The following is a 13,826-nucleotide window of genomic DNA, read 5'->3' on the forward strand; positions in this document are numbered from 1 at the left end:
GGGAGGGGAGGAGAGGGGGAGGGGAGGGGGAGGGGGAGAGTAAGGATGATCCGCACCCGGAAGTGGTCGGCATTGCTCCACCCCCACCCCACACGCAGCGGGCTCCCTGCTGGAGCAGCATTCCTGCCTGCCTCCAGCTTCTGGTTCAGTGAAAACTTTCTCTCAATAGTTGGTGCCGCAGCTCTTTGTTGCTGGGCCACTTACCACAATAACTGTAGGAAATAATTGCATCGGAGGAGTTGCAGATCCACTGTTGCTTCTCGGATTCAGTAAATATGGGAGAAAGCAGCGTCGAAAAGAGAATAAATGGCAACATGATTTAATATCTCCGATACTTTAAACTCGCCAAGAAGACCGTCGGACTCCACAGTAAGGAGGGCAGATTTAACTTAGTCACCAGTCATGTGATTTAGAAGTTCCCATCCAACTGTTTCCTCTTTTTATTTGCATGTGTGACTGTGCATTTGTTTTAATATCTGAACACTTCCTGTAAGGCAAGAGAAGAAAAAAATGACTTAGAATATACTGTTTCTGAATACTCAATGTAAACTAAAGTATCCAGCACTTTAAAACATAGCAAATTTTCAGTGAGACCAATTAGCTGCCTTATAGGAAACCCTTACTTAAAAGGAAACCCACTAGCCGCAGTACACATATCTTTAAAACCCAGCACTTGACAGGAAGATCTCTGTGAGTTCCAGGTTAGTCTTCTCCAGAGAGTGAGTACCAGGACAGCCAGAGCTATATGGTGAGACCCTGTCTCAAGAAAGAAAGCCCACCGGCACACTACTTTTCTGTGTGCAGGCTACTCCCTCCCACGTGCTCCTCCTCGAACACCGGTTTCTCCTGACCTAGAAAGCTGCATCTAGCTATCTAAGCTGATTTCTCTCCCCTACCCCCTCTCAATTTCTACTCAAGTACAAACAGATTCAGCCACAAAATAGACAGGCAAGATGACCCCTACACGGGGTCAGGAGCAATTCCCAGCTGGTACCTCACCAGTCTTGAGAATGCACTCAAAAGGAAGGTTGAATTTAAGGCAGTGTTGAGTTGGGGGTGGGGTGGTGCTGGACTCTAGAGCTCTTCCACCGAGTAGCATCTTGAGGTAAAAGTGGGAGTCCCATTAATAAAATCCGGCTGTTTTGTTCTAGCATGTCTTTCATTCAAAGACGATTTTAGAAAAGTTTGCTTCCTTCAGCTGCACCGCTTTACAGACCCTTAGTTTAGGGTTAGCAGCCAAAATGGCTCACAACTGTGGCTGGCCTACAATCCTGTTCTAGTGGTGACACGCAACAGCTCACAAAGAACTGTTAAAGTAGCAAGGCAATTGCATTTAAAGCAAAACAATAGAAAAGATCAGAGCATACTGTGAAAGCAAAGGGTCACATGAGGATGCTTCAGGCCGCTGGGTGACTGGGGGGGCCTCTTTTCATCGGGCCTAAAGGAAGGAGGCGCTTGAATCAAGGGGCATAGTTTTGATGGTTCTTTATTTTGATCAATAGATTATGTCATATAATATTTTTCCTACTATATATGCCCATTTCCATAATGCACCCAAATTATAATAATATAATGCATAATTACATACACACCCAAATATGCATTAGCATAATATGGTAAATAGATTCTTCCTTATAGGACGGTTTACCATACTGAGCATGTACCCAATTCCAGATCAGGCCAGTTGGGGTTGTCCACTCTTCGTACTGAATGCTTGAGAATAGAAAGTGTCTAAGTCTGATGGTTGTCGGGGGACATACCTATCCCACTGTTCAGAGAAGAGATACGATAGCCCCAGACAGGTGGATGTTCAAGATTGCTAGGTGCATTGTTTGGGTAGGGGCATTATGCACAGTACAGACAGGTAAAAGAGCTAGGCTGCCAGCTGTTATGAGAAAAGCAGGGGTTTGGAGAGCATATATAACCTGATCCAAGCAGAGCCCTACGTTACTAAAGTTCCCTGGGCTTGCCTACCTAACAAAAACAGGAAAAACACTGTGCTAGTAAAAGGATTTAAATACAACTGCATTTTTCTATTTTAACTAGTTCTTTTAATACTTGAGGATGGCCAGGTGTGGTGGCGCACGCCTTTAATCCCAGCACTCAGGAGACAGAGGCAGGCAGATTTCTGAGTTCGAGGCCAGCCTGGTCTACACAGTGAGTCCCAGGACAGCCAGGGCTACACAGAGAAACCCTGTCTCGAAAAAAAAAAAAAACTTGAGGATGAGGGGCACGTGTGGAGGTCAGAGATCAACTTGTAAGAGCTGGTTCTTTTCTACCACATGAGCTGCGGGTATTGTATTCAAGCCATCAGGCTTGGCAACAAGCATGTTTACTCACTCAGCCATCTCACAAGGCCAGGCCCTTTTCTACTGTTCGAGTTTGTTTTCTGAGACAAGGTCTCACTGAATAGCTCTGGCTGGCCCAGAACTCACCATATAGATGAGGTTGGCTTAGAACTCACAGAGATTCACCCAAGTCTGCCTCTGGAGAGCTTGAGTTTGACACATAGCACTTATTGTGTGCTTTGAAGAAGATGAAGACCTTGGACCGCCGTGATATGAACTACAAGGTAAGCAGAAGCTCCAGCTGCCTAGGCAGAGGATCCGAGTCCCATCTCTTGAGACTGTAAAATGAGAGAAGCAGCCGGGTGTAGCACATGACTTTAACCTCAGTACTTGGGAGGCAGGATGAATGGATAATAAAAACACAAATACATTACTGAAAGGAAAAAGTATCAGCTCAGACCAAGTTTTCAACACAAACGAGATTTACTTGCCCCCAGATAAACAGGAAATAAGAGACAAAGACCACAGGTGATGGAGGATGAGGGCGAAGGGGAAGGGGACAAGGAAGACAGAAGAGGGTGTCTGTCTCAGAGGACAAATGACTGCCTCTGGATAGAGGAGTCAGATGTGGCACATAAAAAAATGGCAGTTCATAAAGGTATAAGGGGGAAACTGTGTTAGGATGAGATGTTTAATTTTAATTGGGCATGTTGTAAATTAGGTGAGCCAAAAGGGGCTTTGATTGCTAGACTTCAATGCTTTGATAGCAGGACCTTGGTAGTCAGCCTCAGGAGGAAGAAGTGGCCAAATAAGGGAATAGACCTTGGTGGCTAGCTTAAGGAATATAATCTGTTGTTGTTGATGATGATGATGATGATGTGATGATGATGTTGTTGTTGATGATGATGTTTTAGCAAGGCAGAGGGAGCCATGCTTGCCATGCTCACCAGAGTCCTACCAAGTTAGGAAAGTCATGGGTCTTGAAGGAGAAACTATAACCACCATTTTAATAAAGCAGCAAAATCCCTGACTACATTTTAAGTATTTGCCATTATACCCATAGATAAGTGCCGTCTTCTCCCTCCCTCCCTCCCTCCATTCATGAAACTTCTCTTTGTAACACATGGAGACCACTATAGAAAACCACAACCAATTAAAATGCAGACTTGTGGGGGTTCAGTCCCAGCGGACACATGGACAAAACATTCCCTGACCTAAGGATCAAGAAAAACTTAAGAAGGTGGGAAGACTAAGGGCCAGAGACTCGGAGCATTCGCTGTGAGACTGCCTCCTAGTAATGGAGGAAGCTACACCCATAAAGGCTCACCAGCATGAATGCCTAAACATGAAGTGAACAATGACAGTAATAGACCAGGACTCAACCCTAGACAAAGAACGACAGGCAGCTAAGGAATGCTGGAAGGAGGAGAAACAGGGCAAATATGCCAGCTGGTTATCTAATACCAAATGGCCAGACCCGGAGACACACACAACCAGAAATGTTATATTTAGGAATATACATATATATGCATGTACATATATGCATGTGTGATGGTTTGTATATTCTTGGACCAGGGAGTGACACCATCTGGAGGTGTGGCCTTGTTGGAATAGGTGTGTCACTATGGGTGTGGGCTTAAGATCCTCACCCAAGGGCTGGTGAGATGGCTCAGCAGTTAAGTGCACTGACTGCTCTTCCGAAGGTCCTGAGTTCAAGTCCCAGCAACCACATGGTGGCTCACAGCCATCTGTAATGAGATCTGATGCTCTCTTCTGGGATGTCTGAAGACAGCTACAGTGTACTTATAATAAATAAATAAATCTTTAAAAAAAAAAAGATCCTCACCCAAGTTGCCTGGAAGTTATTCTTCCACTAGCAGCCTTTGGATGAAGACGTAGAACTCTCAGTTCCTCCTGTATCATGTCTGCCTGGATGCTGCCATGCTCCCATCTTGATAATAATGGACTGAACCTGTGAACCTGTAAGCCAGCCCCAATTAAATGTTCTTTTTAATAAGACTTGCCTTGGTCATGGTGTCTCTTCACAGCAGGAAAACCCTAAGACAGCATGTGATAGCAATCAATGAAAAAAGCGGCTATGAACTTGAAAGAGAACTGGAAGGGCACATGGCAGGGGTTGGCCTGAGAAGAGAAAAAGGGTAAAAATGTAATTATATCGTCTCAAAAACTACACATAAAAAATTATATATTCTAAAAACGTAACTACTAGGGACTGAAGAGATGGCTCTGTGATTGAAAGAGAATACTGCTCTTGCATGGGACATTGATAAACTATTTCTCCACTGGTAAAATGAGCCAATTCAAGCCAGATTAAATATTAAGGGAAACTGCTGTAATGCTGAGTTCACTGGCCCCAAAAACTGAGGCCAGGGATGGCACCAAGGTGAGGGGGTGGTAGAAAAAGGGCTTGTGTGTGCTTGCAGAGATAGAAGGAAAGAAAAAGAGAAGGGTGGGAGACCAAAATGTCTGGGTTACATAAAACTGCTTGGGGAAGTGCAGCACAGCTCCTGGGAAGTTCAGGGTTGGGGACAGGGTATGAATGCTGGGTAGAAGCTGAGGGATACTGGGAGAACCTGGAGGCCAGGTCTGCTTTGGTATGTAAGGTATACACCTCAGTCCCTTATCCCTGGTCTGAAACCAAAGACACGAGTTCAAATCCTGACATCCACATTGGAAGGTTCACAGCTCCAGGAGAATGTGACTCGTTCTGGCCTGGACAGGCATCCACTTACATACAAATGCATACACACACACATACAAACACACAGCCTGCTCCACATGATAGCATGTTTCTGTAATCTCAGCACTTAGGAGGTGGAAAGAGGGTCAGAAGTTATTACATAGCAAGATCAAGGGCAACCCCCAAAACAAGTCTGAATCTTAAGTAGAGTTACAAAATTAAAATGTAAGAAAGACGTACTCTGACTGGGATTTGCTTTTAAAATAAAATAGTAGAGTAAGTGACCTGAGTCTAGAAGAAACAGTATCAACTACAAATTTGTCACTGGAGAGATGGTAATGTCACATATCTTCAATCCCAGACTAGGGAGGCAGAGGTGGGCAGGTCTGTGTGAATTCCAGGCTAATTAGAGCTAGTGAGACTGGGTCTTGAGTGTGGTTGTACACACCTTTAATCCCAGCCCCTGCAGAGGCAGGTGGATCTCCTTGAGCTCAAGGCCAACTTGGTAGAAACAGTGAGTTTCAAGACAGCCAGAGATATGCAGAGAGATCTTGTATTAAACAAACAAACAAAAAAAATGATCATGAATGTGGGTGGCAGAGGCTGCAGGATCATTGTACTATTCTTTTAGAGGTGTGAACCCTCAATGAAAAGAAATGGCTCACACTTTAACCCCAGCAAACCAAAAGCAGAGGCAGGTGGATCTTTGTGAGCTCCAAGCCACCCTGATCTATTTAGTGAATCCAGGCCAGCCAAAGTTACATAGTAAAATCCTATCTCAAAACAAACTAACAAACAAACAAGTAAACAAAAGGATATGAATGTATTTTTAGCCAAATTATTCAAGCTGAGGCTGTCAGTACCTAAGGGCCATTTTGTTATCTTTAAAAAATATTCATTTTTATTTTACATGTTTTTGTTTGCATGTATGCCTGTGCACCATGTTCATTAAGCCATGTTAGAGTCTGGCATCCTTGGAGACCAGAAGATGTCCCCTGAACTAGAGTGACAGTTATATGGTGCTATTTGAGTTCAGGAAACCATACTTAGGTTGTCTGCAAGAGCAGCAAATGCTTTTAACTTTTAAGCCACCTCATCAGCCCCCAGTTTGTTATTTTTGCTTCTGAAACTGAAGTCCTTCAAGACAATGAGCCCATCATTAAACAAAAGGATTATTGGAGCTGGAGAAAAGTTCCAGTCCCTAAAGTGCTTGTCCCTCTAGTGTGAGGAGCGGAGTTCAATTCCCAACACCAAAGTGAAAAGAGCTGAATGCAGCATGCAGCTGGACTCACACAGTACAGGCAAAGATGGAATGATGCCTAAGGCCAGACATTCTAGCTCCAGGTTCAGGGAGAGACCCTAGCCTTAAAGGAAGCTAGATGGCGGCAGCTGTGCCTGCCTTTAGTGGCAAGAAGCAGAGGCAAGTGGATCTGTGATTCTGGCCAGCCAAGGGTGCTTAGAGACCCTGTCTCTAACAGCAATTCTCAGCCCATGGGTTGAGGTGTATTTATTGTGAATCTGTTTACGGATTTGCCTCCTTTTCCTTCATAGGTAACCTGCCCCAAGGAGAGGGAAGTGGGGTGAGGGAAGTATGTAGAGTATTTGTCCTCTTCAACTTGGCCTGAGCTTGTTTTTTGAAATTTAAGTGTTGCTATGTAGTCCTAGTAGACCTTGACCTCCAAGGCCATCCTCTTGCCTCACATATTTTGGGATGGCACATACATCTGATTTTTATGAGTTGTTTCTCCTGACTTATTTTGATGAGGTTTCTATGAAGATCAAACTGTTCCCCATGCTACTTACTCTATATTATACAAAAGAGTGGCTTTCAGGGTGTCCCTTGACCTTGGTGACTTCACTTTACACAGCAGCATTTACCTCATCTTTAGTGCATTGATGGAGCAGAGTGACTCTGCACAAACCAGAAACACAAAATGAAGAAAAACTTCTCCCTGAAAGTAAAAAGGTGTCACCCATAGACTAAGTACATGAAGAACATATAGCACATGGCTATGTTAAAACTAGTCATGCACATGCTTTTAATTCCAGCACTCAGGAAGCTGAGGCAAGCACAGGAGGATCTCTGAATTGGAGGCCAGCCTAGTCTATAGAGTGAGTTCCAGGAAAGCCAGGGCTACACAGAGAAACCCTGTCTCGAAAAACCAAACAAAAGCAAACACACTTTATCAGGCTAGATATGACAATACACTACTGAACTCTACTTGGGAGGCAGAGGCAGGAAGATCAGGAGTTAAAGGTTAGTTTCAACTAATAGTGAGTTCAAGGATAGCCTGGACTACATGAGACCAGAGTTCAATCAGAAAAACTAAGCCAAAGAACATATAAGACTAACAGGAAAGCTTCGAGTATCCCCACATGGACACCATACAGTAAGAGAGCTCCCAACACAGTTCCCTTCTTGACATGAGTCAAATTTCTATAGGTGGTGGTTTGAATGTTTGGCTCCCAGATTCATGTATGTGAATGCTTGGCCATAGGGAGTGACACTATTAAGAGGTGTGGCCTTATTGGAGGATGTATGGGCTTGCTGGAGGAAGCGTGTCACTATATTGGTGAACTTTTAGGTCTCCTATGCTCAGGCTCTGCCTAGTATTGAATCCAGTCTCCTTCTGGCTGTCTACAGAAGACAGTCTTCTCTTGGCTGCTTTCAGATCAAGATGTAGCACTCAGCTCCTTCTCCAACACCATGGCTGCCTGAAGGATGCCATGCTTCCCACCATGATAATGGACTGAACCTCTGAACCTGTATCCAGTCGCAGTTGAATGTTTTCCTTTATTAAGACTTGCCTTGGTCATGGTGTCGTCACAGCAGTAAAACCCTAAGATACTGTCCATCTGCAACACATCTGTGTGACCTCTGTATCTTGGCTGTGCTACCTTCAGCAGCGCTCCAGATGAGTTCAGTGTCTCCTATGTTACACCTGCAACAGCTCTGCCTCTGCCTTTCCCTTATGGCCACTTGGAACTTTGCCAGTCTTGTTAACACCTTTGTAGATTTCCTATAACCTTCATGTATACAAATGGGTAGATGTAATTAGTACACATGCAATATGTGGTCTAAGAATACTAGTTTTTAAAACTAATTTCAAGTAACAAAAAACCTGTGCCTGTCCATGGCCAGCTACTAAGGGACACTGGGATTACTTGGCAAACTGCAAATGGTTAAAGTGTTAAATAAGTCCCACCTCCATTCTGGTCTCACTTCACACCAGGCCTCTCAGTGGCCTTCAGAGGTCATTGTAGCCACTCAGGGCTTCCTTGCCCCCAAACAAGATGTCTTTTGGATTATTGTTACAAATTAATAACACCTTTTCCCCAAGTGACAAAGTACTCACACTTATGCAGGACATTTAAACTCATGTGCAAGCAGGTCGGTACGACATGCCCTGGCATCTCAAATGAACTTGTTTTCTGGTTTTGCCTCTTGTGAATGTTTTTTTTTTGTTGTTGTTGTTAAAGGTTAAACATTTGTATAAATTGTAAAAACTGGTGTATTCCTCCCCTGAAACCCTTCTGTTCTTGGGAGTTCTTCTCCACTTTTCCTTAATAAATCTACAGTTCTTCTTTTTAATTAAACAGTAAGTGGGCATCATGAATACTAGAGAACAAAGCCCACAGAATCAATTAAGCAAGATTCAATTATTCAAGTCTCATAGAAATTGAAGTAACAAACATGGACCATATATGGGTCTGAGCTAGGTGCATATACGTTATGGTTGTGTGGGTTGGTGTTCTTGTGGGATTCCCAACAGTGGGAGTGGGGTATCTCTGGCTTTAGCCTGCACTTCGGACCCCGTTCCTCCTACTGGGTTGCTGAGCCCAATTGTGAAGGAAGGTTTGTGCCCAATCTTATTGTATCTTTTTAGGGCATGTTCAGTGGTGGCCTGCTTTTTTTTTTTTTTTTATAAAGGGGAGGTAGGTGGGAAGAGTGGGACGGTGCAGTGGAGAAACTGCAGATGGGATGTAAGGTACGAGAGAATAAAAGTTAAAAAAAAAAAAAAAACAACAACAAAACATTAAGTGAGTGTGCTGGTGCCTGCAGTGAGGAAGCTGTGGCAGAATCATCAGCTCAAATTCAAGGCCAGCCTGGGCTATATAGTGCGCATTCCTGTCTCAAAACAACAAAAACACTGTAAATAAGTCTCTTACTACATCAGAGACAAAAAGAGGAGGTTGTTAAGACTAAAATAAGTTATAAAGATTGGGAATCCTGAAACTACTTTAAAATGCTGGGGCTGAAATGGTTCAGTTAAAAAACCCTCACTGCTCTTATGAGGGGCCAGGGTTTGGTTCTGAATACCCACATATCAGCTTACAATGCTCTGTAACTCTGGGTCAAGGTGTTTGAACTCCTCTTTCTGGCTTGTGGAGGCAAACAAAACACTCATACACATAAAATTTTAACAATTAAAAAAAAAACTAAAAACAAAACAAAAAACCCAAAACCAAACAACCAAACAAACATACTGAGTAGTGGTGGCATGCCTTAATTTATTTAATCCCTTAATCCTTTTATTTATTTAATATATGAGTGTTCTGCTGCCTATACATCCACACACCAGAAGAGGGCATCAGATCCCCTCATGGTTATGAGCCACCATGTGGTTGCTGGGATTTGAACTCAGGACCTCTGGAAGAGCAGCCAGTGCTCTTAAGCACTGAGCCACTGCTCCAGTTCTGATGTACCTGCATACATGGCTCAGATGTGGTAGCACAAACACAAGCAGATAGATTTCTATGAATTCAAGGTCAGACTGGTCTATATAGTAAGATCTGTCTAAAAACAAAATATAAGTAAATAAATGTAGCCATACATATACCAGAATATACATGACCATCCACATTTTTTTTTTGGTTTGTTTTGTTTTGTTTTTTGGTTTTTCGAGACAGGGTTTCTCTGTGTAGCCCTGGCTATCCTGGAACTCACTCTGTAGACCAGGCTGGCCTCAAACTCAGAAATCCGCCTGCCTCTGCCTCCCGAGTGTTGGGATTAAAGGCGTGCACCACCATGCCCGGCCGACCATCCACATTTTAAACAAACTACTTATTCTTTTTTTTTTTTTTTTCCAAGACAGGGTTTCTCTGTGTAGCCCTGGCTGTCCTGGAACTCACTCTGTAGACCAGGCTGGCCTCGAACTCAGAAATTCGCCTGCCTCTGCCTCCAGAGTGCTATGATTAAAGGTGTGTGCCACCATGTCCAGCTAAAAACTACTTATTCTTAATTAAACATATTTTTTTACATAGGAACATTGTCACATAAAAATTTTTCAGAAATTCTGCTTGATAGTTTCCACTTCTGTTTTTAAGACAAGGTCCAGGCTAACCTCAAACCTACATTACCAAGAATGACCACAGATTTCTGATCTTCCCACCTCACTCTCCCATGCGCTGGGATTCTAAGTGTACAAAAGCATCCTGGTTCTATGAAGGCCAATCCTAGGGCCTCACATCAGCAAACACAGTGCCAGTTGCCGTGTCCTCAGCCCTTACACCTTTTTGTTTGTTTTGTTTTGTTTCTATAATCATTCACTAACAATAACAAAATGAAGGCAATCTTATTATACCCTGAAAATACATGACATTTAAGCACAAACCAAGAACAGGTTCATTTTTCACCCTCATGCAGTTTCTTTTCATTGACTTCTTCCATATCAAAAGTGAACGGTTTGTCATAACCCATTAGATGGTTATAGTCTTCAGGGTTTAAAAAGAGTGCTGGATTAACTAATAGTGATTTTGTCTTAGCATAAAAGCTGGTGAATATATGTGCGCTCTCTGGAACTGTCACGTCGTCTTGGTGAAACACTGTGCTGGTTTCCGAAAGCATAACATTGTAAGTGATGGCTCTGTAAGTGTCACTTGTGGCTTCATGGTACAACCGAATGACATAGCCTTTTGTAAGAAAGTGAAGCAGCGTGGGAGTGATCACCGTGAAGCTTCCCATGACGCCGTAAAATAAGACTTGCAAAGGCAGACTTCCAAAAATCATATTACTTTGTGAGAGAAGGTACGGCAAGAATGCAAGGCTGACCACACTTGTAGAGTAAGAGAAACATTTCACACCTAAAGGGAAAAAACAAGAGGATTAATAACTGTAAATTTTATAAAACAATCTATTCTATTAATTCCTCCAACCTTTTCTTCCTATAGCAGTTACAGTTTGAAATCAAAATGTCCTTGAGTTTCATGTCCCTAGATAGTAGCACAATTTTGGGAAATTTTAGAAACTTTAGGAGGTGGCACTTAGCCATGGCATTCAGGTTGGTTGGTGGAAACAGGCCCTCATCTGGCCCCTTCTTGTCTCTTCCTCTTATACCATTAAGTGAGGAAGCTCCTCTGCCATACACCCTACTAACCTAATGCCCTGTGCAAGACTAAGCAACCATGGCCAACCCTTCTAAAACTGAGAGTCGGAATGTATCTTTCCTCTATAATGTAGTTTTAAGTACTTGGTCACAACGACAACAAAGCTAATAGAATAATCATTCTACCCACGATAGCAGCAAGATGTAAGTGCTTCTTATGTGCCTGGTTCTAGCTTCTGTCTTAAGCAGTTCACTTACTCCACTCATAAAATATATGGAAAAAGCCCTAAGAGAGGTATATAATTGTTATCATTGCTCCATGTAAAATATGAGAATTGGTGAGGCAGGAGGATTACAATTTTGAGGCCATCATAGACTACATGGTAAGACTACTTCTGGAAAAGCCAAAAAAGAGAAGGACAGACAAAAGTCTATGAAGTACTCCATAGGGTATATTTGCTTAACATGCTTGCTGCCCTAGGTTGATCCTGAGTACCACCACCATTTTAAAATAAAAATGTGAGAAAAAGAGAAGCTGAGTGGCTTGTCCTTGTAACCCCGGTGTACAGAGGCAAGGGCTGCAAGATTAAACAATTAAATTTAAGGCCAGCGGAGTATAGAGTGAGGACCTGTCTCCCAAACCACAGAAGGCTGGAGAGATGGCTCAGGAGGTGAAGTGCTTGCTGTCCAAGCATGAGAGCCTGAGCTCAGATCTCTGCATCCACAAAGGCTGAGCATGGAAGCACACACCTGGAGCGCCAGAGTTGGGAGGCCAGTCTAACCAAAATGATGATCTCCACACTGGGCACGATGGCACGTGCCTTTACCCAGACAGAGCCAGGCAGATCTCTTGAGGTCAAGCTCAGTACAGATGGAGTTCCAGGACAGCTAGAGCTACACAGAGGAAACCCTGTCTCTCAAAACAACACCAACCCCAAATTCTCCAAGTTCAATGAGAGATTCTGTCTCAGAAAATAAAGTAATCATCTGTTGTAATTAGCTTTGACCATCAACTTGGCACTGTCTAGTTAGTCCCAAGAGAAGGCAGTCTTGGTTGAGAGACTGCCGAGGGAATCTGGCCTGTGGGCATGTCTAGAAGGGATTGTCTTGATTTTTGATTGATATAGAAGGGCCCAGTCCACTTTGGTGGCACCACTCAAGGCAGGTGGTCCTGGGTTATAAAAGAAACCTAGCTAAGCCCTAGTCTGCGAGTGAGCCAGCAAGCAGCATCCCTCAAGGTTTCTCCTTCAAGGTCTTGCTTGAGCTCCGACCCTAATTCTCATCTCAACGATGGACTGCAGCACATAAGCTGAAATAATCTGTTACTCCCTCTAAGGTGCTTTTGGTCTGAGCCCCATATAACAGCAACAAAATGAAGAAAGAACAGAGCAATAGAGGAAAATACCCAGTATCAGCCTCTGGGGGCACACTCACACACGTACACACACATGCACACTCATTCAAGGGCACACACACAAAAGGGAGGGAGGGAGGGAGGATGAAGCAATTGTCAATGACATACAGCTAGTTAGTAAGTAGTTGGAATTCAAGTAATTTGACCATTCATGAATGAGGCTAAGGCAGGAAGGTTGTGAGTTCAAGTTCAGCCTTGGCTATGTATCAAGACTTTGTCTCAAAAAATAAAACAAAGGCTGGTGAGATGGCTCAGTGGGTAAGAGCACCTGACTGCTCTTCCGAAGGTCCGGAGTTCAAATCACAGCAACCACATGGTGGCTCATAACCATCTGTAACAAGATCTGATGTCCTCTTCTGGAGTGTCTGAAGACAGCTACAGTGTACTTACACATAATAAATAAATAAATAAATCAAAAAAATAAAATAAAACAAGCAAAATAATTTAAATACCATATACTTAGAAAATATACACAATGCAGAGTCTAACAAGTTGATTATAAAGTACATTTGGGGAAAAATATCAATGAGACAATGAAATAAGGGTTAATTCAGATATTAAAATCTAATAAACTATAAAATAGATTCACAAGAGAGAGAGAGAGAGAGAGAGAGAGAGAGAGAGAGAGAGAGAGACAGACACTAATGTAACACTGGTACATGCATAAAGAGAGCAAAACAGAAATCCCCAACCACATTGAATTATATGTTGAAATTTAATAGAGAATAAAGACATATCTAAAATCAGTGGGTAAGCTAGGCATAGTGGCACTTACTTTTAGTCCCAGCACTCAGGAGGTGGATCTCTGAGTTGGAGGCCAGCCTGTTAGCATTCTGTCTAAGCTTGACCCCACAGTTACCTGGCAACAGCCAGGTGTGCCTGACTCATTATTAAAGGGGCTGCTTGCCCCTCTCCTCATTCTCTTGCTCTTCCTGCTCTTCCTTTTTCCTTCCCCCTTTCTCCCCATTCCCTTCCCTCCCCGCTTCCTCCCCATTCCCTTCCCTCCCCCCTCCATATGCTCATGACCTCCTCTCCTCTTCTCCTCTCCCTCTCCTCTTCTCTTCTCTTCCCTCCTCCTCCTCCTCCTCCTCCTCCTT

At 43.3% G+C, this 13,826-nt stretch overlaps 2 protein-coding genes across 4 annotated transcripts in view; both read right to left on the minus strand.

The window, feature by feature from the left end:
• Window positions 1-478, minus strand: part of Ly96 (lymphocyte antigen 96) — a 22,246-nt gene extending 21,768 nt beyond the window's left edge. The window contains exon 1 of one of the 2 annotated variants that reach the window (XM_021222389.2): window positions 205-476. In XM_021222389.2, the coding sequence (XP_021078048.1) occupies window positions 205-316 (112 nt within the window). In that variant the 5' untranslated portion in view covers window positions 317-476. Of the gene's footprint in view, window positions 1-204 lie in introns of both variants that reach the window. The other variant, XM_021222390.2, reaches the window with a different exon arrangement.
• Window positions 479-10,174: 9,696 nt separating this feature from the next.
• Tmem70 (transmembrane protein 70) overlaps window positions 10,175-13,826 on the minus strand; it is a 10,926-nt gene continuing 7,274 nt past the window's right edge. The window contains exon 3 of one of the 2 annotated variants that reach the window (XM_021222303.2): window positions 10,175-11,073. In XM_021222303.2, coding sequence (XP_021077962.1) covers window positions 10,616-11,073 — 458 coding nt within the window. In that variant the 3' untranslated portion in view covers window positions 10,175-10,615. The remainder of the gene's footprint in view (window positions 11,074-13,826) is intronic. The other variant, XM_021222304.2, reaches the window with a different exon arrangement.

The sequence above is a fragment of the Mus pahari genome, chromosome 22 (assembly GCF_900095145.1).
Source record: "Mus pahari chromosome 22, PAHARI_EIJ_v1.1, whole genome shotgun sequence".
NCBI classification, from domain to species: Eukaryota; Metazoa; Chordata; class Mammalia; order Rodentia; family Muridae; genus Mus; species Mus pahari.